The sequence below is a fragment of the Schistocerca piceifrons genome, chromosome X (assembly GCF_021461385.2).
Source record: "Schistocerca piceifrons isolate TAMUIC-IGC-003096 chromosome X, iqSchPice1.1, whole genome shotgun sequence".
NCBI classification, from domain to species: Eukaryota; Metazoa; Arthropoda; class Insecta; order Orthoptera; family Acrididae; genus Schistocerca; species Schistocerca piceifrons.
In genome coordinates, this window is record NC_060149.1 from 711,026,572 (window position 1) to 711,051,662 (window position 25,091).

At 41.9% G+C, this 25,091-nt stretch overlaps 1 protein-coding gene across 1 annotated transcript in view; it reads right to left on the minus strand.

The window, feature by feature from the left end:
- The window catches only part of LOC124721542 (39S ribosomal protein L37, mitochondrial), an 81,205-nt gene that overhangs the window by 35,791 nt on the left and 20,323 nt on the right, over positions 1-25,091 (minus strand). The window contains exon 3 of the mRNA XM_047246570.1: positions 7,975-8,094. Coding sequence (XP_047102526.1) covers positions 7,975-8,094 — 120 coding nt within the window. The remainder of the gene's footprint in view (positions 1-7,974; positions 8,095-25,091) is intronic.

A 25,091-nucleotide genomic window follows, 5' to 3' on the forward strand; every position in this document is an offset into this window, starting at 1 on the left:
GTCTTCTTCCATGATTAGTACAAAAGTGCTACCCCGATTCAACACTGTAATATGGTATGAATTAAGTGCCAATAAGTTCTTACTATGGTGAAGCTCACATGGTATCATTGGTTACAGTTAATATATGAATATTAACTTTATTAGAGGGAGCCACATTATGAAAGGCCAGTGATGGGGAGGGGGGGGGGGGGGGGGGTGTTGAGAGTACACCGTATACATGACACATTGCCACTGGATAACAAGTGGAGTGCAAGCAACAGTATGGAATGCCACTGACTGGCAGCATTGAGAGTAGGCTGTAGACATAACACACCATGTGAATCTGAGGCTGGATGAGCAAGTGGTAGTTCGTCAAACTCAACATAGAGGCTGGGAATTGGACAAGTCTCATATACCCCTGTTCGCAAGCTTATCTACCTGTGGCGAACACTATAAGTGAATTTAAGATGAGACAGTCTAATTGAGGTCTAAACTGTGCATTCATAGTCTGAGGAAGATCATACAAATGCCTTGTAGAACTGAGGTGAACATGTTTGGTGTGCTGTCAATGCTCTGTGGCAATGACAAGATTAATACGTACAATGCCTTTAGGCTTTTTGTCTTCAAAAATTTCAGGTGTGGTAGCCATTTAAACCTCTCATTGAAAGTGAGACTCAAACACCTTACTAGACTCATTTTGAGGGATGGTTGGTTACACAGAGAATGAGAATGATTAAAATTAACACAAACACATTTCTCTGACAAACATTTAAAACCTGTGCCACCTTCCCACTACTCCAACTGTCTTATCATCAATTGCAAGTGATGAGCAGTAAGCACAGGGTAGAAGGGGGAGCAGAATCTGACAATATCATATACAAACAATGAACATTTAAAGTGAAAATTAACTGTAGACATTATACCATCAGTTGCTACAGAAAACAGACCAGCACTTAAAACGGATCCCAGAGGGACAGCTTTCCCGTTCAAACTGCTTTGACAGAGCATCAATTGCCTGATATCTAAAAAAACTGCCTCGCAAGGGCATTTGAATATGAGTACACATCTGCCAAAGAATCACGTATGGAGCTGCCAAGGATGCTATGCCTCAACACAGTGCCACAGGCCATCTCACAATCAAAGAATATATGTATGAGATGTTGCCTGCATAGAAAAATATTGTTGTATTTCTGCCTCCAGCAGGGTGTGATCATCAAGGGTTCAACAATACCACCTGAAAGCATGCTGGGGGTGATTAAATAGTTCCTGTGACTCAGGGAAGAGGATTTTCTCCACATTCTTTGTGAGATTAATGCTGTGCCAGATCTGAATCTTACCTGATGCACTCTCCTTGGCTTGAAACAATGTACAATCCAATTCCCACACAGAAATGGAGATACTGTATTCCTCAATGTTATTGGAATGGAAATTCCAACCGTTCCTTTCCATTAACGCTTGATGGCAGTGGAAAGTTGATTTCTAATTTTCAGAGGCAGTGATGGAATAGAAAAGGGTGTATATGCGGAGAAGGAAAAAACAATTCCCTGATTTTCTGCCGGATTTCCCAGTTAAAAATACACTTTCTACTGGGTGAAAATACACTTTTTCCGTATTAAGTGGTAGTATACTTTTCTTTGGAACTGTAAAACTTATCAGTCCTTTGAATGGTTATGGTTTTATACAAAGAATTTCCCTGCACTTTAGGAAATGAAATTTAGGAAAAAACATAAGTTCTGGAAAGATGTCTAATGTGCAGCAAAATGTACAATGTATACTTTTGTAATACAAAAGCATAAATTCGAATTCCACCAAACATCGCACATTTGGGCTTTTGTAAGCTGGTCATAGCTCATGTCACATGATCTTGCCAGCCGATCACAGGGGATTTTCAGAGCATAGAACAGGTGATGTAGTCAGCCAACAGAAACATCACCGTTAAGTAGCACGAACACACAGACAGAAAAAGTTAATGGTTTGAATTAATGTACATAGTGTTGCTACAAGAAAAGTGAAGCTTTCACATATAATATTAGTCTCAAAGAGTAATAAGCTGCAAGAGAAGCTAAGCTTCCACATATAATGTTGATCTTTTTCGTGTGTGTTACTCTTTAAGACACATTACACAAATGTGCCAGTAAAATTTTTAATGACATAAATGTCTGATCTCCTGGGCTCGAAATGGTTGTCCCCAAAGAGTTGATTTTTAAATAAGAGTCAAAAGCTCTCCCATTAAGAAATTCATCGTGCATTCTCGCACAGTTTATCTTAAAAGGAAATTTGCTATGAAAGTAACACTTTTCAAACAACCATTCACAATATTTTCTCGCAACCTATTAGAAACAGGTTTGTTTCAGCAGTTGCCAGAGAGCGACAGATAACAGGCATCACCGCACTTGCGCAGCTACAGTGACGCAGCAAGCCCATATGTTCGTACGTGCAAAACATTAAAAGTCATAAAAGAAACAAGACATTAGAGGATACTCCAAGAGCATTGCAGTTTCGTGAACAGTACTACAATGCATAATTCGGCTTAAAGTGCACATTCATATGTCCAGATTCGGATGTAAATTTTCTTGGAGTGCCAGTACTGTATTATTTCATGTTTGGTTCTTTATTATGGCATAATGGCAAACATGCTAAGAAGATGAAAATGTGCACTTGGAATTGAAGCAAACAATTAAAACAAGCCAATAGTGTGGAATTAAACACCCTGTGTCAAATAAATTGACTGCCTCAGTGGAAAAGATTAATAAAAGCCAAATTTCTTTAGCAAACCGACAAAAATAACTTCATTGTTCTGCAAGGTAATTAATGCTTGACTGTCAGAAATGTGGAAATAAAATAAAATCTAAAACTAACAACATATTTTAGCCTTCTGAAATTATGTGAATGTATTTTAATTCACTTGGTAGCTCCCGGCCACAGAAATCCGTTTTGTTTTCATTTGACGTGAGAGCAACTGACATGAGGAAACGTAAACACGGGTCACGTGGTGACTACCCACCTCCCCACTACAGCTCAGACTGCTCAGTGCACCAGCCCTGGATCTACGATATTTCCAAACTGGGGCAATACTAGATAGTGGCAATCCCCACCCCCGTGCATTTTAGGTAGGACGGCCAAAAAAAAAAAAAAAAAAATAAAAAAAAAAATCGACTTTTCAAAAATATGCTCATTTTGTAGCGCACATCTTTCTGAAGAGTCTGATACATAAAACATAGATGTTCAAGGAAATGTGAGACATGTTATTTGGTCGTAAGAGTGCCAAAGTGCAGTGCCATGCCTCTTCAGACAGCATTCTTCTATTGCTCGTCACTGCATTTCGCTCTGTGGAATTCAAACGTGTAATATTTTGCAATGGGTGCCATCAAACTATACTCAGGACAGTGGAAATTAAAATGTCCTGTGGTGCCTCTCCTGCTCCAGTTTGACATACTGCTCCTATTACTTTCTTTCTTTCTTTTTTTTATTTTATTTTTTTTTAGAAGAAAACCCTTGCAATTAACACTGGATGGAATTATTTGTAACAGGGAGAACAAGAACTCTTCAGAAAATTTGCACTCTTTATTGCCTATTAGATAATAAGTTGCTTTTTTGTGTGACAAAAAATTAAATATAAGATACATACAACCAGTAAAGACAAGAGACAAGGAAGACAGTACACATTTCTTCAATCCTTAAGTTCTAGCATTTTTCCCTCTCTAATCTTGCTACAGCTTTACAAGGCGTGCTTTTCTTCCTGTGAAAGAATCTATTACCTCATCAAAGTTCGCCAAACATTTTGCTACATGAGAAACGAAATTTCATTGTCTAATACTGAAAAAGGCTGTTAATACAAATAGTAACCAAGACTGGTGTGGTTCCTCGATCTGAATACATGTATTTTGTTACTGTCTGGTAGGTAAAACAAAACCGGCCTGCCTAATATTGCAGAAATTGTAACACATGCGAAAAAAAACGAGACTTTTTGGCATAAACGGTCATTTTTATAACATGACAGAATATAATTCATGAAGTACCAATATCAAATGCCTATTAGGCCTACCACGAGGAGAAAGTTTCATGTTAGGAAATAGTTTCACATTTCATTCACACGCTCCAGCTTCTGAAGCCTGAAATCGAAAAGTAGTAGTATCAAATTTTTATATAAATTTGGAATCATCATATTCTTCCATAATTTGTGTGATGTCCCCGTTTCTTCTCCTTCCCCATATTGACAAATAATCCTGTCATCACTAATTCTGTAACTATTCCTGCCAGTGTCAAAACTTATTCTCCAGTTAACTTCACTAACCCTGCTACAATCACCAGTTTAGTTATCCCGTGTTTATTCTCCGGTTAGGCGTTATTACATGCTTGTCCAATGCGTTTTCCACACTACTCCCTGAATAGAACTTTGGTGGTTGCTAACTCGGGACTGTACAACTGGCCCTTACTAGTGTAGCGGTCTGGCCAAAAATTTTCTGTCAAAATTTCATTTTCTTGGATACACTGAGAGGATAATACGTAATCTTTCTTACCTGCTTTTCCTGATAGTCATTTATTTCCACTCTGGTAGTCTGAATCTACGGATTTCACTAGTAATTATAACGAAGATGATCATTCACAAACCCTGTCAACCACATAAACAGCGATTGGCATTCACCCATTAGGCAGGCTTTATTCCGCTCAGCTCATATAGCCCAGTCCCCTTTTGTCTGCAGGGAAGTTTATTTCTAGATGCGGCGGGGATTCCTCTGGTACAGAGATCACATACACTATGCACGCATTCAAAAATCAACTTATGATTCATTCAAAAATCAACTTAGAATTTGTTGAAAAACCAACAGGGATGTGTTTCAAAATCATATGAATAATCAATAGGCCAACACGTGTTGGATGCTAGGCGCTTTGTGAAACAAGGTCTTTTTCCTCAAGAATATGAGCTGCTCCCCCCCCCCCCCCCCCCCCCCCCCACTGAAATTGCCACCTGCGGCAGATACCCCGGTTTGCCCCCCACCCCCTAGATCTGGGCCTGTTACGCATGCGTGAATCTGGCAGCTTATGCGCATCTGTAAAGGTTTTCCGGGTAGCTTCTGGCTGCTTGCTGCTACTGCTTAAACAGCTAACTGCCACACTTCTGTAGCGAGAAGTGGGAGAAGGTATTACCCATACGCAACTCAACTGCGCATGTGCTTGAGTTCACTTGCAACTGCTCAAACGAATCTAATGTAAGCAGAATGAGATTTTCACTCTGCAGCGGAGTGTGCGCTGATATGAAACTTCCTGGCAGATTAAAACTGTGTGCCCGACCGAGACTCGAACTCGGGACCTTTGCCTTTCGCGGGCAAGTGCTCTACCATGTGAGCTACCAAAGCACGACTCACGCCCGGTCCTCACAGGTTCGCAGGAGAGCTTCTGTAAAGTTTGGAAGGTAGGAGACGAGATACTAGCAGAAGTAAAGCTGTGAGGACCGGGCGTGAGTCGTGCTTCGGTAGCTCAGATGGTAGAGCACTTGCCCGCGAATGGCAAAGGTCCCGAGTTCGAGTCTTGGTCGGGCACACAGTTTTAATCTGCCAGGAAGTCTAATGTAAGCAGTTGTGACATCACACTCATCAGAGACAATTGGTTGTTATGAAGCATTGCATAGTCTTCCTAAAGCCTTTGACACATTTTGCTGTTGGTCGATGCTTGTTTGAGCACTGTGTTTTGTTGTTGTATATGGTGCATTTCCTCTGCCACTTAAGTCTCATTTTCGTTATTTTTTTCTCTCGTTCATGTTTTACTCTGCAGTAGTTGGATACAGTAATATCCTTTGTTAGAGTATCGGTTCTTACCAGTCAAAGTTACAAAAATTAACTTAAAATTAAAACAATGAAAAATTCCTGGAATTCTAAAAAATTCCTGGGTTTTTTCCAGTTCTCTCCCATATGAAAAAATTTCCGGGTTTTTCCCGGGTCTCCAGGTTGTCCCGAGTCGTATACACCCTGTCAAAGTACTCTGCCATACACTGTAAACACCCCTGCTACAATACAGCAGCTGTTAAAGACCAAGCATGTTTGCCACATAACATTCTTATGGTTTATACTTTCGAAGATATTATTAAATTATTTGTTCAGGCTACAAACACTTGCGATCACCTCGTAGTGATCTTTATGATTTCTCTTTATACATTTGCCCCAGCGACTGAATGGGTTTTCAGCACAAGGTAGGCATTTGAAGTGTCACAAAACCATGTGCCCCACCCTAACTGAAGAATGTTCCACCACGGGATGTGTTGCCTCTGTAGCCAGCAATCAGGTGTAACAGTTGCATCAAGACCATGGTGGATCATGCATGTAATGTGAACCACTCATTTCTAGACATAAATTTGGGGTTCAAAAACAGCCAGTTGGTGATACAATGTTTAGTTTGTTCTGCTGAAGGAAAGGAAAGAAGATTAGACTTTAATGTCCAGTTGACAGCGAGGTCATTAGAGACAGAGCACAAGGTCGGATCACAAAAGTATGAGGAAGCAAATCAGCTTTACCCTTTACAAAGGAACCATCCTGGCATTCGCTTGGAGCAATTTAGGGAAATCACACTAAATTTAAATCTGGATGGTCAGATCGAGATTTCAACCATCGTTGTACTGAATACAAGTCCTGTGTGCTAGGTACTACACCACCTCACTCGCTTATTCTGCTGAACATCCATGGTGGTGGTGTCTCTACAGGTCTGTGCTATCTGAATAGAAAAGGAAGCTGTCACTTTAATGCAACTCATCAACCACTTCCCAATGAGGTATGCAAGGGTGGGGGTGCAGAGGTGAGGTCTGGGGCACAAACTGGCCCATTGCTGTGCTGAAGTGGATTTTACTGGTGTATTAAGAAAATTTAGCTTTTCTGACACAATTAGACTCTCAAAAACTTGACCTCTGGAGAAGAAACATACAAACCAGAGCACATTATGTGTATTAAAATCTCCTATAAGGAATGGTTATGGGAGATATTAAATGAGGCCCAAGAGAACTTCTCTACCTAGAGCATAATTGGGTGGTAAATAAATGTTATACAGTGTAACATTACAATGAATGTGCACTTTCAGGGTCATGGTAGGGTAGGGTAGAATGGCTCGATTGCAGTGGAATGGGTCATTTGTTTAAATGGCCACTCAGCATTTAGCCCAGTACCCACTGAGGTTGTCTTTTTGATGGAGGCTGTGTCCGTGGAAAACAGGGGCATCCATATGTTTAAAATGTGTCTCCTGCTGACATTTGTACAATGGTCTTCTGTATGCTAACAGAAGAACACCACTTGTGTTCATGTTTGTGCTGTTGCTTGGCCTCAAGTTAATGATGGCATTCCCAGTTTAATTTCACAATTCTAGGGATGAAGTTACATATTTCTCATAGCGTGTCTTATCCACATTAGTAATTCTGCTGGCATGTGGTTGACTCTGAAGAGGAACATTACGGCACTCTGTAAGATAAGCATTCAGCAGAATAAACACAGTACTAACTGTAGAGTCTAGTTCATGGGCAATGATTCTGACATTACAATGACAATTCTGCTGAATCACTGCATATATTCTCTTTGGAAATATCTCCACAGACTACAATGGCTCTGGCTTAAGAGTCCTCAAGTTACTTAAACTTCTTTGTTCAAAACTTTATTGATAATCCATATAAGAATTATATCTAATCTTTCCTTCTTCTGCGATAAATTTTGTATTTGTAATCCATGTCCTGCACTGATGAAATCAGATTACCCAATGACCCCCCCCCCCCTCCTCCTCACCCTCTGCCTCTCTCTCTCTTTCTGTGTGTCACGGTTCAAAACCTTAGCAACCATTTTTATCTTGCTTATGTGCCTTTTGAACGCCTAATGCCACAATCATATGATGAGTGATTGCCTTTATTCCTTCCATTAGTTGTATACCATCCAGTGCTTCCCAGATTTGTAATAGTAGTAGTAGTAGTAGTAGTAGTAGTAGTAATAATAATAATAATAATAATAATATTGACAGTTAACTTACGCTCGACGACTGTATGATATACCATACACTCTCGGGAACTTAAAAGCAGGTCGATTTGGATCACGTATATGAGGCAGCTTTTCCTGAGAGGCATCAAACACATGTGATGACAGAATACACCTGAAAACCACAAATGTGATTTGTCAGTAATGAAGTGGGAAGCTTAAGACAATTAGTTGTAAACATTTACTGACATTTCCACAAAAGCATACAAACTAAATATTTATGTAAAACTTAAATACAATAATGAAAAATCATATAAAACTATGTTCTGACAGCTAAAAGCCACTTTGTTAAGTATCACCAAACCATAAGACAAATGATTAGAAGCTTTTGGCTCAGTTTCAATGAAATTGTACTAACATCATGAGAGGTCACTGTATGAACACCTGTGTTCAATTTGAGTGGACCTGAAAATTTTCAAGAATAATTTTAGTATGAAGAATAATGTTCTCAGTAGCCTCGACATACATTCCAAGCCACACAAACAGTCACTAGGGAATTTTTGAGTGAGGGTTTCAACACATTAAAGATTTGTAGTGAGGAACGAAGAGATATTAAGGGAATGAATTTCAGCTGTGAGCTCACAGCCCAGCTTAGGAAACCTCTCTGGCAGTTCCTTTTAAAAATACTGCGCAACAGGATGTATCTGTGTTTAAACATGACCAAGGTATTTCCAGTACGGAAAGCTGAAAGGTGTGCTTTTTTGCCAAATGTGCCCCAGTATGCAATTTAGAGGGGTCGAGGTACTTAGCAGCTGGAGCACATGGCATGGCCCAAGGGGGATAGCCAGTACACACTGATGCTTCTTCACTGGAGTACTGATGAAGCTCTCCCCATGACTGACTCATGTGGAAATTCCACAAAATCAAAATCACAAACATTTAATTCACATGCCACAGCACATAAAAATAGATCACTTTATTTCTAAACTCCCATATCCTTACTTAATAATGAATATGTACATATTACTTAAGTCTTAGGTTAGCAACAGAATATTCACGTAAAATAAAAAAAAAAAGGTTTTATGAGAAACAATTAATTCTGGAACTATAGTGTTTGATATCTATTTTATCTGTGTGTAAGTACTTTTCTTTTTATTAAACTCTCTTTATTAATGTTGGCCAATAGGTTCAAAAGCTGCATTACTAAACTGGAATGTAATGCACATCAAATAGGAAAGCGACAATATTGGCAGTGAATAGCAAGCAAGCTAAGAGAATTAGTGAGTGAAGAACAGGAGTGTTGAGACTCTGTGGGAAACGAACATGGAGGATTTGGTGTTAAGACTCAAGAGAACAAGGTAATCTGTCTTCAGGACACTTTGATTATTTCATGAATCCAGTTCACATCCCGACTTAGAATTATTCCGCAAATGAGACCCTGGAGGAGCTATAAAACTGTTAGAGGGAAGTGTGTTGTTACATATTGTAGATTTAACAGTTTGAGCACTTATTCACAAATTGTGTGGGACACACTGAGTAAGCTTTTGTGAATTTGCTTGCCTGCTAGCATTGCTGAGATAACTAGTGTCACAACAACAGAGTGGTGTTTTAGTAAATAAACTATTGAATTTCGAAGTAATTTCTTGTTTTGTCTAACTCATCTGATAAAATCAACTCCACCTACTGTATATTCATTTATTTATATTGCAGTCAACAAGTCTGCAAAGATCTTAAAAAACTTATAATTTTCAGAAACATAGGAACTGTTTTATGGCAGTGTATGATGGGTCTGTAGACAGCGACTCATGGGTCAAAATCATTTCAAGTAAATACAACTGTGCATTTATGACAATTTGACTGTGATGATGGCATAACATGCAACACAGAGGCTGTTGCCATCACTACACTCTTCCTATTTGATCAAGTCTTATAATTTTTTATATGACAGTGCATAGGATTCCCAGCCTGAGTACTGATATGGAGGACATGTCAGAGCTACACTGATTACATACTCTGGCCACACCTTGCTCCTGCATGAGGCAATGCTACAGTTACAAGCAGGTCACTTGGTGTTGTCCACTGACACGAGAATGCATGTAAGTACTGCAGCCCCACGCTTGGCAGTTAGTCTCACTAATTCATTGAAGCCTTAGATATACGTCACTGATAAGAAGAGTATTTGACCTCACCTGTCATTATGTTTTGATTTGGATTGCTCCTGTGATTGTTTGTATATGCTTATGACTACTCTTGCTACTCTCTGGAGTCTGGTTTTGGCTAGCCATTCCCTTCATGAACTCCATCATCATCGACCTCAGGAACTGCCTGTTTGTTGCTCTTGTCCCTGCACTACTGCCAGTGCGAGTGGTCATAAATAGTGTTCTACCTACACAGAGTAGGATAGAAAATACAATACACTTCATTAAAATGTGGCACATGGTGATTTGGATGCCACAAGCACCATAAATTATGGGGTCCTCCCACTGGAGTATGAAGTCGAGTGCTATTGGATCAGCAAGAAGCAAGTCAGAGTGACTTCATTCATTCGAAATGAGAATCGTAGGGCATGCTACTGCTGGAGAGTTGATCTCACAGCCACTCTTCTTCACACGGGTGTACAACTTCTGACTCAATAGTGAATGCTAGTCTGCAGGACATTGTGTCGTATTGGATTCCCTTACGATTTCCTTGCTGTTTCAAGTGCTAGTTCTTTTCTTGGAATTTCTAGGTGCCCTTGTGGTATTGGGTGCTTTTGACACCATGCTGCACACGTCCATGCTTACAAGTTTGGAGTAACCCTTGTAGCTACACTGCCAATCCATGGCCATCTCTGACACACATCTTCCTCAGCACGTGTGGCCGGTGCCACCACAGAGCTGACTTAAAAGGATATCAAACCGAACTCTAATCTGTCTGTTAGTTCTGTTCTGCCTGTCTAGTCAAAGAGTTGTCAGTCAGCTGCTGTTGTTATGGTGGATGACGAATTGGCCTATCTCAAAGGACTTGCATTTGAATATCCTCTGGGCTTGCTGTTATTCAAGTTAAGCAAAAGGAAGTCACATGTGCATCTCATTATTTTGGTCTCTGTCTTAGAACCTACCAACTCCTTGGCATCCACCACCAGGAAGACAAAACATCTGGCAACAAAGGACAACTCCGTTGTTTGCTACTTGGTTCTACTTCTCACCATACAAACAACTGCTGATGATACTTCTTATGTGCCTTTCTTGCAGAAATGTGGCCCTTCACCAGGATTGCCAGCTACTTTGCTTCAGTGTTTTCAGTATGTTTCAGAACACTGGCTCTGCAAGTGACTGTTTTCTTGTGTTTTTCAGAGGCTGTTCTTTCTAGTTATACCTATCCATACTTTCTTTAGTGGTTGCACTATATTTCTAGCCATTTTTTGCATGTTTCATCATAGCCAGTCCCCCCAATGAACTGTCAGTAACACACATTGTTCAGTTTCAGGGGCAGCAGATGCAGCAACTCATGGAGATGATAACCAGACTGCTTTCTGTGCAAGCAAACACAATGGTGCCACTCTCATCATCCACGGCTCTGTCACAGCAAGCAGTGCCCATTTCTGTACCACAATTTTATGCTTTTGATTCACAACAAGAGGAATAGTCCAAGTACTGCACAAATCCTCACTCACACTTCACAGTGCATAAGATTTAAGGTCGGGAAAGGCAATTGTATTTTCACATAAACAAATTCTTTAGTATCCCTAGTGTCACTTGAAACTGGTTTTGGAATTAGTGCATCAGGACACATGTGATACTGCAGCAGTACCCATTGATTATACTCCTATCTGTGCGGTTCAGGTAAACAGGGCAGCGACGTAAACAGAATCAGTGTGCTAGGCAGCCGGCTAGCAATGTTTAAATCCTGCCCTTGGTGCTTCAAGGCCCACAAGAGACAAATAGGCCCCTATCATGATGCTAAGTGTTACCATTGTTGCACGCATGGACACTTTGGATCTGTTTGTTTGCAGAAATGCAAGTCCAACAAGCTCTCTGTATGTTCTCCAAGGTCTCAGTCAATAAATGTAGATGAAATTTTTTAAAAACCAAAAAGCAATTCTAGTGTTGATCAGTGCAAGTGCAACAGCAAATAAGTCACACACTTCTTCCATCCAATATCATGCCAATAAGCTGTTTCTCACTCTGCAGCCTATCAAACACAAAATACGCATGCAATTAGCCACTGGTGTGTCGTGACTTTGTTGAATAGAAGCATTTATGAACTGTTTGGCAAGCCCAAGCCACGTAAGTCACAAGTAACTCTTTCTGGTAATAGTGGACATGACTTTCCCATGTTAGGTATTTGCAGCCTGCTTGTCACATTTTGTAACATTAAAAATACAGTTTCGTTCATTGTTTTGTGCTCACATAATAGTGAAAAAATTTTGGCATTGACTTTATTGATTTGTTTGGTTTGCAAATTCAAGATAATACTCTCCATGTAAGCTCCTCTTTGTCTGCGAACAAGGTAAGTGAACTCTGTGAGAAATTTAGTGACATTTTTCAAGGTGGCCTAGGCAAAGCTGATGATTATGAGGCTCACATTACCTTGAAAGACAATCTGCAACCACAGTTTTGCCAAATATGGCCCGTCCTTTGTGCTAACAGAGATCAAATGGCACAGAAATTCTTATCTTGGCAGAACAATGGTGTGATTTCCTCCAGGGCAGCCATCAGGCATCCCCTTCAGGCAAATTACACTTATGTGCAGATTTCAAGGCAATGGTAAATCCACAGACTGTGACTGACTCTTTTCCTTTGCATGGCCTGTGGAAATCAAGGACAAGCTCGGCGCATGTCACTTATTTTCCAAGGTTGAACTTTGTGACACTTACCTGCAGCTTCCCTCAGATGAACAGTCCCAACACGCTTTTGTGATCAACACCCACATGGGATTATTTTGTTTTTGCAGCTGCCCTTTGGTACTGCATCCACACCTGCAATTTTTCAACACTACTTATCACAGTGACTGCTACAGTTCCGTCTTGTTCAAATTATTTGGACAACACAGTAGTTTTGGGTCATACTCCTGACAAACATCTTGCCAATTTCAGGAAACTGTTTCAAGTACTCTCAGATGTCATGCAATAGAGTCAAGTGCTCCTTCTTCCAGATGAGAACAAATATTTGGGACATGTTATCAACAGTCATGGTATCCGCCCTTTGCAGTTGCATTAACTACCATCTGGATTCTCCCAGTTCCTCAAAAGGTGAACTCCAGGCTGTATTGGGTAAACCATTTTATTACATTCATTTCATTCCTAAAGCTGCACAGAGTGCAGCTCCCTTGCATCATCTTCAATGACTCTTTCACTTGAGAGGACTAGGGAGTGTCACATCACATTTCAGCAACTGAAACATGCTTTACTGAGTGATCACTGTTTGGTACATTTTGATTCCGCTAAGCCAGTCGTGCTGGCAGTTGATGCATCGTCTTATGGGATTGGGACTGTTCTCCCACACAGAGTTGGATTACTCGACAGGCCAATTGTCTTCACATCCAAGCTCATCAACAGAGCACAATGCAGCTTTCACAGATTGAGAAGGAAGCTTTTGCAATCATATACAGGGTGACTAAATGCCACCAATACTTGTATGACATAAAATTCTGTTTTGTGACACATCACAAGCCTTTCACCTCATTGTTCAGCCCTTCAAAGCCAGTCCCTCTGTGCATGGTGTAAGAGTTGCTGCATTGGTCCTTGCTCACCTCTATTTATCAGTATGAAATTGTGCACAGGCCAATGGTTAAGCATTAGAATGTTGACACTGGTTCCTGCCTTCCAGTCAGCACTGATTCAGCATTCTATACTTCAAAAGATTCTTGCATCCCAACTGATGTCCACAACAACGAAACACTCGATGGTTTTCCCATTGACTACCTATGGATTGCTCAAGCAACAGCCGCAGACCCCAATCTTAAGATATTGTTGCAATACCTCCGCATCAGTTCAATTAAGCAGATTACCCATCCAGTTGTACACTGTTATTTTGTGCTTTGGTACAGCTTATCAGTCCAACAAGGTATGATCTATCACAAAAAGACAATGACCAGTCCCATTCAGTTGTGCTGAGTTTGCTTCAGAAGGAAATTCTTCAATTTCTCAATTAAGGTCATTGGGGCACTGTACACACTAAGCAGCTTGCCCGATGCCATAGCACATGTATCGGCATGGGCGCTCGAATAGAATCATTAAGTTCACAGTATCCAGTATGTGCAGAACACCAAGTTGCTCTGCCACAAAAAAAAAATTTATTTGGCTTTGGCAATGTTTGCATACTGAATTTGCTTGTCCCTACAGGAATTCCCATTGGCTTATTGTGATAGACACCTCTACCAACTTTCTGCTCACGGTGGACTTGCATTCCAACACAACAGTTAGCACTATCAAGACCCTGGCATCAGTCTTTTGCATTGTAGGGTTTACCTGAAGTGTTGATTTTGGACAATGGAACTCAGTTCACATTGGCAGAATTTCAGCAGTTTTGTGACACTAATGGCATGAAGCATGTGATGACCATTGTTCCACCCTCAATCCAATGGTGAAACAGAAAGCTTCATCAGAGCTTTCAAGCACCATATGGACCAGTCACGTACCTTCCATACATTATTTGGTCTTTTTCAGAGTGTCTGGCAGACAAAGGTGCTGGGAATGAGGTGTTATCACCAAAGTTTTGGGTCACTCTTTGTATGTTGTACAGTGTTCCACTGAGCTATAGAAGTGCTATCAGAATGAGCTCTGTTTGTGTGGGCTGCATGATCCTGCTGTGGGTTTTTCATTTACAGATTCAGTACCCAGGAGAGGCCCACAGCCTCAGCCACTTTCGCCTCTCTCAGCTCCCGTGCCATCGACGCTGGATAGGGAACCAATGGATGTCGACACAGCATTGTCACTGTCACTGCAGGGCCACCAGTTCCATCTGTGGGAGGTGGGTCCCTTTTGCCCTGCTGCCTTCCAGTGGGCCACTATGGACCCCCATGTCACCACTGTGCCTCCACCATAAGGAGAAGATGCTCCATCCATTGGCGTGTCTGTGCCCCCTATGGCTGGGTTTTCAGCCACTGTTTCTAGCTATTTGCAAGACAAATTTTGTGGTGTGCACAGGAGCTTGTCATTGGTTGAAGTTCTAGTTCCTGCTTCCTCAGTGGCACCTGCAAACCGCCCCACACCATTTCTGACAGCAACAGTACACGGCAATGGCAAGGAGTTTTGGGGGGAAAGAATGTGGTATTACATGCTATCGATACCACGCTCCACCAGTCCGTGCTTAGATGCTGGCAGTAACCCATGTGATTACACTGCGAATCTGCAGCCAGCGAAGATACACACCTTCTGCCTGTCTAGTCAAAGCATTGTCAGTTGGCCTCTGTTGTTATTATGAATATCGAACTGGCCTACTTCAAACAACTTGCATTGGAATATCCTCTGAATTTGCTGGTATTCATGTTAAGAACAAGGAAGTTACCAAACACTATGTGTGCACCTATTTATTTTGTTCTGTGTTTTAGAACCCACTAACTCCTTGGCACCCACCTCTTTTGGATAATTTTCTCTGCTGGGTACATTAGACAACAAATTTCTTGTGTCCATGGCCCCTCATGTGCCCCATTGCCTTCTGATCACATACACTATTGTAATATTTTTAGCTTTTCTTTGTGAACATATTACTTTCCTTCTCTCAGAATCGATCTTTTGTTGCTCTCAGACCAAGCAGCTTCATCTTCTTGTGTTTTTTTCCTGGCCAAATGTCCAGTTGTCAATTTTACATCTAAGATTTTTTTCTAAGTTGTATTTCATGTTGTGTTATCCCTGTTGCTTTCAGGTATTCATTTACTGGTTTAGACCATTTTACGGTTTCAAATTTAGCTTTACTGGATGAATCATAGCATTCCACAACTGGTCTAGTTAAACTGGTCGGTTTCATTTTTTTACTATGCCCATGGAACTTCAGCCAGAATTTTTTCATACTTAAAGTATTGACATACTTCTGCATTTCCTTATTTTCCCTTCTTCAGTGTTTTTGGACCTAAAATTTTCTGGAATGTTTTTAATTCTACTGTTTGGAAGTTTTTAAAATATCTCTCATTCCCTTTCTGTCTGTTTGTCTGTCTGCCTATTTATCTACCTAACTCTCCCTGTTGGAAATGGGTGAGTGAGCCCCAGTAGTCTCACTGTTCTGAGTAATATGAGATACATTTTGTTGATGTTGTTTTGTTGTTGTGAATTTCTTCTGTACATCTGAAGGATTTTTTTCACTTTGTGGTGATGAATTTCATAGTCAACATTTTCTAAGCCAGTCCCTTGGTCCGTTTTGTCTAAATACTGTAAGAGTGAAACTCTCTTAATTGTTTCGTATTTGGTTTTCTAGAATTTTGGGTGTCATCCCTCCCAAATGAAATATTGGAGCCAAATTCACTGTACAGTTTTTTTATTTGTTTTTGTCCTGATAAAGAATCATCAGATCATCTGAAAAAACTAAGCAGTTTATCCTAATATTAGTTCTTCCTAATTTGACTGGTTGATCAATTTTAAGCACCACTTTATTTTTGGACCCTCTTGGATTAGTTTTCCTACAATACAGTTAAGTAGTAATGGAAAGTGTCCACTGCCTCACCCCAGTCCTATCTTAATTTCAAGTAATTCGCAATTTTCTCTTCTGAGATTTACTTTAGATTTGGTACCACTTCCAATTTCTCTGATTATTGCAGGGGGTTTGACGTGTAAACCTCGCTTCTTCAAAATTTGGGAGAGAGGCTTATTGTTCACTGAGTCAAACTTTTTTAAACTCTATAAAGGTACAAACTACTTTCTTAAAACAAATTCTGTAGGTATGTGTAATAACTTGAAGTTGAACAAATATATTTCAAGGAAGACGCAATACATGAAAGTCACAGATCAAGTAAACAGAGTAAGACGTGTGTACACTTTAACAGTCAAATCATAACTGAGTCCAAGTATAGCAGCCGCTGGCTGGCTGGCCGCTTAGGTGGCGCTGCTGTTGCATGGCTGGCAGACAGCGCCACATGTAGAGGACGCGCGTAACTGTGTGGCAGCACTTTGAAAGATTGGCGAATCACAACACTTTTACCCCCTTTGAATTTTTTGCACAGGTATTGATGGAGGTGGCCTGTAGATTGCTAACGTCCATAGGTGTTGTTTGACTGGCCGTAAAGTCTCGAGGAGGAGGTTTCTCGTACGGACGGAAGTGTCCCCGATGATAATGGGTCGAGACGACAGGAGACGTGGGGGTCGAATCTGCTGGGGCCCCGTGCACCAATCTGCCCATTGCAGCAAGTCCAGTTGTTATAACAGGAGACATGGGCGATGTATCCGCGTCCATTGGAGAAGGAGGCGAGTAGAGTTGCTCCGACAGATGATGGTTATCTGGTTCCTGCATGGGCACGTCTCCTGGTGGCGCCAGTTCTTGTGCTGGCACCGACATGATGGTAAGAGGACTGTGTTGTGAGTAATGAGAGATTCCAGTATCCCGAGTGTCAGGTAGAGCCGAAGGTGGTGTAGCGGCATCCGGAACAGGCGTTGCCAGCACATGAGGCTGAAGCTGGTCCGAATGACACACTGCAACATCCGTGTCCGTCTGGATTTCATACAGGCATTGGCCATGGTGTCGTAAGATGCAGCCAGGACTCCATTTTGGCCGCCTGCCATATCCACGTACCCATACAAGGTCGTCGGCGGTGAACTGGACAAGCGAAGGCACCCACAGCCGTGAGGTGGAAGGCTGCAGAAGATGAAGTAGCATGCAGGGCTGTGGTCGCCCATGGGGGTGAATCGGTAAGAAGCCAGAAATTGGAGAAGCACATCATCAGCAGAAGAAGAAGTCAGGAGTTTCCTCATCTGAGCCTTAAATGTGCGGACCAGTCGTTCAGCCTCACCGTTTGACTGTGGATGGAACGGTGGGGCCGTGACATGCATGACGGCATGACGGGCACAAAAATCCGCAAAATTGGAAGAGGCAAATTGTGGACCATTATCAGTAACAAGAGTAGATGGAAGGCCTTCCAAAGAGAAAATGCAAGCTAGAGCATTGGTGGTTGCCATAGTGGTACGCAATGTGCAACAGACAATGAAAGGAAAGTTAGAGTAGGCGTCAATAACGAGAAGCCAATAAGTACCTAAAAAAGGTCCCGCGAAGTCAGCTCCTAGGGCTTCTCAGGTGACGGCCACGGTGACAAAGATGACTTCAGGGCGGTGGTCTGTGACGCACAAGGGCCGCAGGCAGCGACCATGTGGGTGATTTCAGAGTCGATGCCGGGCCAGTACACATGACGGCGCGCCAGAGATTTTGTGCGAGAGACACCCCAGTGCCCTTTTTGAAGGAGGCACAAGGCCGAAGCACGCAAAGACGCAGGTACCACAACACGCGGCGAAGCATTTTCGGTGGAAAGGAGGATAACACCATCCCTAGCCGTGAGGCGGTAACGCAAAGCGTAGTAGTTCCGCAACGGATCAGAAGTCTTAGCGGATGGACGATCTGGCCAACCCTTCTGAATACAGTGTAAAACCCGGGAGAGGTCAGAAACCATAGCAGCCGCCAGCCGGTCCTCGGTGATGGGGAACCCGTCCACAATCCGCTGCTCGGCAACATCCAGGTGGAAACACAAAAGTTCATCCCTATTGAATGCCAGATCAGGACCCATGGGAAGGCGAGACAGTGCATCAGCATTCGCATGTTGAGCCGTCGGCCGGAAATGGATCTCATAATTGAAACGAGACAAGTAAAGAGCCCTACGCTGGAAGCAGTGTGCAGCCTTGTCGGGAAGTGACGTTGATGGATGAAACAAGGAAACAAGTGGTTTGTGGTCCATAACAAGATGAAATTTGGATCCATATAGAAAAACACCAAACTTATGAAGAGCATAAATAATGGCCAAGACTTCTTTTTCAATTTGAATTCTCAAATTGTTTTGTTGGGCATCCGTGAGCATTTTGGAGGCATAAGCAATGGGTTGTTCAGAACCGTCAGAAAAACGGTGCGCAAGGACTGCACCGACCCCGTATTGAGAGGCGTCCGTGGCAAGAACAAGATGTTGGCCAGGTCGATAAGTAGCCAGGCACGGGGTCTGTTTCAGCAGTCTTCAATTTCTGGAAAGCCACATCGCATGACGCAGACCAGTGAAAAGGCACGTTCTTATGCAACAGGCGATGCAACAGCAAGCAGCAGACGGTAAAAACTTGTGATAGTATGCTATTTTCCCCAAGAAGGCCTGCAGTTCCTTAACAGATGCAGGGCGAGGAAGGGCATCAATCGCAGCAACAGTTTGCTCAAGTGGGCGAATACCAGCCCGAGAGAGTTAAAACCCCAAGTACGTGATAGACACCTGAAAAAATTTTGATTTCTGAAGATTACACTTAAGACCGGCAGTCTGTAAGACATGAAAAAGTGTGCGGAGATTTTGAAGATGTTCTTCAGTGGTGGAGCCAGTGACAACAATGTCGTCCTGGTAATTTATACACCCAGGGACAGTGAGCAATAATTGTTCCAAGAATCGCTGAAAGAGAGCAGGGGCACTGGCAACCCCGAATGGCAATCGTTGGTATTGATAGAGATCAAAAGGCGTGTTAAGGACCAGAAACTGCCGGGAAGCAGCGTCGAGAGGAAGTTGATGATAAGCTTCTGACAGGTCAAGTTTAGAAAAATACTGACCTCCAGCAAGTTTAGTGAACAATTCTTCAGGTCGAGGCATAGAGTAAGTGTCGATAAGGTATTGAGCATTTACAGTGGCTTTGAAATCGCCACAGAGATGAATATCACCATTTGGCTTAGCAACGACAACGACAGGAGAGGACCACTCACTGGAAGTCACAGGAAGCAAGACCCCTGAAGCAGTGAGACGATCCAGCTCCCGTTTGACCCGATCACGAAGGGCCACAGGAATGGGCTGAGCTCGAAAAAACTTAGGCCGAGCAGTGGGTTTGAGCATGATATGAGCTTCAAAGTCATTTGCACGGCCTAACCCAGGAGAAAAAAAGGACGAAAATGTCGTCGACAAGGAATCCAATTGAGCATAAGGAATAGCATCAGAGACAATATTGACAGAGTCATCTATGGAGAAACCAAAAACGTGAAAGGCATCGAAACCAAAAAGATCTCCGCGTTACTATGGTCGACCACAAATATGGGAACAGTGCGAATGACAGATTTGTAAGATATATCAGCATAAAATTGTCCCAAGAGAGAAATCTTCTGTTTATTGTAAGTCCGTAATTGCCTAGTACCAGGTTACAGGTGACAGGATTGGAGAACCCAACTGAAGATACGTCTGAGAATTGATGATAGTGGCAGCAGAACCAGTATCCACCTGCATGCGAACATCTCGACCAAGTATTTGGACAGTGAGGAATAACTTTCCTGAAAGGGAAGAAGTACAATTGACAGACAACACAGAATCAGAATCAGCATCCTGTTCATGAACATCATGTATGCGGTCGGATTTGCAAACGGATGACACATGACCAATTTTTTTGCATTTGTGACACACGGCCCAACGTTGTGGACAATCTTCTCATGAATGTTTCGTAAAACACTGCGGACATGAAGCAAGTTGCCGTGGGTTTTGCTGCAGTTTCTTAGAGGTTTGTTTACGGTTAGGCCGAGGCTGCGCTTGGGAGTGTACTGCAGCTACATCGGCCGGCGGGGACACACCACACGCTTCGTCAAAATCACACAGAGGTTGTATTTCCCCAACGTTGCCCCATGCCTCTATTTGCGCTCCAGTGTCAACAGAAATTTCAAAAGACTGAGTGATGGATAGGACTTCATCTAGAGTCAGATTTGCCAACTGAAGGGCACATTGCCTAACTTCTTTGTCGGGCACCGAACGGATAATAGCATCCCGTACCACGGAATCAGCGTAGGATTCTTCATGAACTTCAGTAACAAATTGACACTTTCTACTGAGGCCGTGAAGTTCAGCAGCCCAGCGCGATAGGATTGATTCGGTTGTTTTTGACGACGACAAAAGGCAACATGAGAGGCTACCACATGCGTTTGCTTTTCAAAATAGACGGACAGAAGTGAGCACATTTCAGCAAAGGACAAAGACGCAGGATCTTTCAAAGGAGCCAATTGCGACAACAACCGATACATTTGAGGTGAAATCCATGAAAGGAACAGAGACTTACATGTTTGTTCGTCCGTGACATGAAATGCCAAGAAGTGCTGTCGAAGACATTTTTCGTAATCAGACCAGTCTTCCGCCGTCTCGTCGTAAGGAGGAAAAGGACAACAACGAGAGATGACCCGCATTTGATGCAGCGACTGTTATGTCCTAGCCAGTAATGCCACCCGAGCCCGCTGCCAAAAGGTTGGCAGCATCAAAGTCCGGACGCCGTCCGCATAAGCAGCGCCAGCGAGACAGCAAATCGCCACAAGTCTGCGCGCGCCACCGCTGGCTTCTGGCTTCTTAAGCGCTGGAGTCGCGAGCGCTAGGACAGTTCTGTATTCGCCGCTCAGTTGTATACTCGCCACCGAATTGTGTACTTGCTAGTCAGTTGTGTGTTCATCGCAGCAGAGTTGTTGTTTGTCGTCAGCCGACGCTGACCTAGCCGCTCCGACTCGAACTAGACAGATTTCTGTAGACACAGAGTTCACTACTGTGTTTCTGTATCTTCATTAATAAAGATAAGTACCGACTTTTATTTAATCAGAGTGTTTGGGTTTTCATCTTTCTGTTTACTGTTCCAGCAGACCGGTCGGCCCGCTATTAAAAGTGTGGCGGTGACTTCGTAAGCCGTTTCTACAGCGAATTGTTTGTCGCTACGAACACCGCCACAAAAGCGACGAAATCACGAATCGCATTTGTGAGAAGTGTTTGATGTTCTATGAGACCTTGCAATAGTTGCTCTAAAGTAGCAATGGAAACACGTGGGTCAACGATGGAAAAGAAAAATCACGACCTCGTCGCCAATTGTAATAACTTGAAGTTGAACAAATATATTTCAAGGAAGACGCAATACATGAAAGTCAAAGATCAAGTAAACAGAGTAAGACGTGTGTACACTTTAACAGTCAAATCATAACTGAGTCCAAGTATAGCGGCCACTGGCTGGCTGGCTGCTTAGGTGGCGCTGCTGCTGCATGGCGGGCAGACAGCGAGGTGGCGCTGCTGCTGCTGCATGGCTGGCAGACAGCGCCGCATGTAGAAGACACGCGTAACTGCACGGCGGCACTTTGAAAGATCGGCGAGTCATAACAGTATGAGAATTAGATTGAAAATTATAATTTCTTTGGAGGAAGGTCTATTTGATCTGAAAACTGCTCGATATTTACCAGTTCAGTATTCAAATTACTGTTGTGTTTGATCCAGGAGACACTGTGCTAGAAATCTAAGTGTGACAGAAAGAAGGAAAATCCCTCTACAATTAATAACACCTGTTCTCTTCTTCTCATGGCATTACAACCCTGCATGGTCTCAGCCCCTTCAACAAGTTTCTCCTTTCTGCCCTCTCCAGTGCTGTTCTCTGTCATCCTCTAAGTCTGGAAGATTTTATATATTCCTTCACATGGCCCCCATTCAAAACCTTTTTTTCATTCTTCCACTATCCATCCTAAGGACATGTCCAAGGCAGGCTATTCTCCTACATTTTAATATTACAATGTCAGCTCTTTGTATGAGGCAATCCAACTCAGTGTTTGCTCTAGATCTTCAGAAAGCATTATTAACCTGAACTGCTCCACATCCAGGACAGAACTATGCATTCAGATATTCTGAGCTGCTGCTCATCAGTACTTGTTAACGTCTGTGTTTCACATGCGTAGGTTACAACTCACCTGATTATGGCCTTATATATTTTTAATTTCAGCTGTCTACTTGATAACCTGGAGGTCAATAATTTGTTAAACATGTGGAAGCATTTATTGCCGCTTAGGATTCACAATTTTATTTCAGCTGACATGGAATTTGTCCTATTAATATTAGTTCCTAGGTAGTCAAAGTTCTACACATGTTCAAAACTGAAGCCTGATGCTGATAGTTTATCTATGTTATTATTTTCCTTCCTGATGAAATGTATTTACTTAATCTTAATGTCATTGACAGCAAGGCCTCTAAGTTGTGTGGCTTCTTTCAGTTCAAATATTGTTCTCTCTTGTGAAAATCTTCTTCTACTACTAATTGTTACATGCAAGCATGTGAAAATATTTGAGATGACCTTGTGCCTATATAACCACATATTCTAAGTTTTTGTGCAGCTGCTTCAGGTTGAAAAGCATTGTGAGGAGGGCATCCCCTAGCCTGACTCATTTACTGATGCTGAACCATTTACTCAATTCACTCACACTACAACCTTGGAACCAGATAAAGATCCATGAATAAGTGAAACACTTAGATTATCTACCACGCAGTAACAAATCATTCAGCATTTCTGCCCTGTCAAGAATATCAAAGAGGCTTGCTTGAAGTCTACAAAGATGTTATGTAGCTCAATATTATACTCATATGTCTTTTCACATATTTGCCTCAACACAAATATCTGATCTGTTGTTGAGCTTGAGCAGTTAGCCAGAAAGCCACACTGATATTCTCCCAGACTCTCTTCTGCATATGGAGCTAACTTGTTGTAGGTAACAGAGAGAAATTTATTGGTTACATTTAGCAGCATTGATTCCTTGATAATTCGAACAAGTCTCGTCTCCTTTCTTATGAGTTGGCAGCATTATGCCTGTGGTCCTCTCTCCCAGGATTCTTTCCTCATTCCATATTAACTTAATAAGTCTGTGGGTAAGAATGGAGTTCTATTCCCCCAATTTTCAACAGTCCAGCAGTTATTCCATCAGTTTCTGCTGCTTTGTAATAGGCTTCGTAATGTTTCAGACAGTGTACTATCTTCCGTACTTTCTTTATAGTGGGCTCTTCTATCTCTGGATCTGTAGTGTACTAGAGTAGCTGCTCACTCCCTTCAAAATTCCCTTGACGTAATCTCTACTTCTATTCAGGACATTGTTTATCTGTCAGCAGATTTCTCTCTTTGCCCCTACATGCTGTTACTTTCAGTATATATTCTCAAGTTCCTTCTTTAATTTTCTTATTAAATTTTAAGCTTTCATTTCTTTGATAGTGCTCTTCCATCTTACCTGTTTGTCTCTTTATGGTTTCCCTTTCCTTCCTCCCATAGACCATTGCTGCCTCTATTCTCTTTTCATTATATAATGTTTGATGTGCTATTGTATTTCATTGTAAGCATTTCAGTTTTGCTTTCTTTTTCTGTTCCACTGCCTGTCCACATTTGTCACACCACTCTTCATTTCTATGTCTTCCTCTTGTCAAAATAGCATTTTTAATAGTAGACCTATCTTTCGGTTGTTCTATATTCCATTTCTTTACTCTGGTACTATTTACTTTGGCAGCCACAGCAAATTTCTACCTTATTTTGGCTCCTACTACAAAATGGTCAGATTTGGATCTAGTCCTTGGAAAGTGTGCACATTTTCCATAAGATGGCTACCTCTTTGACATCAATAAATGGTCTACTTGGTTTGCTTAATTTGTTCCTCATATTTTCCAGGCCCTCTGTAGATATTTTTCCTTGGGAAACAGGTGGGCACTGCCTTTACTTTGCTTGCAGCAGCAAACTGGGCAACCCTCATACAGTTATTATCAGTTTTTTGTGCAGAATTTCCTTTACAAACACACTTCTGAAAGACTCTTCCTTGCCCAGTATGGCATTATAGTCACCAAGGACGATTTTGCAGTCGCATCTAAGGATTTTATCACGAACCTCCTTTACCTGATCTTCAGCTGATTCTTAAGTTGGGACATACACATTAACAAAAGTCACATTTTTCCCTTTCATGTGCACAGTACATATTATTTCATTATGTGGAGTGAAAGTTCTAACAGATCTACAAATGTCTTTGGAGGCTATAAACTTAATTCCGTACTCGCCTCATCTTTCATCTTTCCCTGGGTAATTTCTATTTATGTATCTCACTCCTATCCTTCCAGTTGACTTCAGCACCTCAACATCTCTTCAGCAATACTGTTCTCAGATACTATCTGCAGCTGTGTATGCATGTTCCAAGTTCCAAATTTACACACAGGTATGTCCATATTCTTCTTCCTTGGTGCAATTTGTCTTTGTAACATCAGTCTGGCATTCCTTGTTAAATATTCGCATTGATCGGCTTT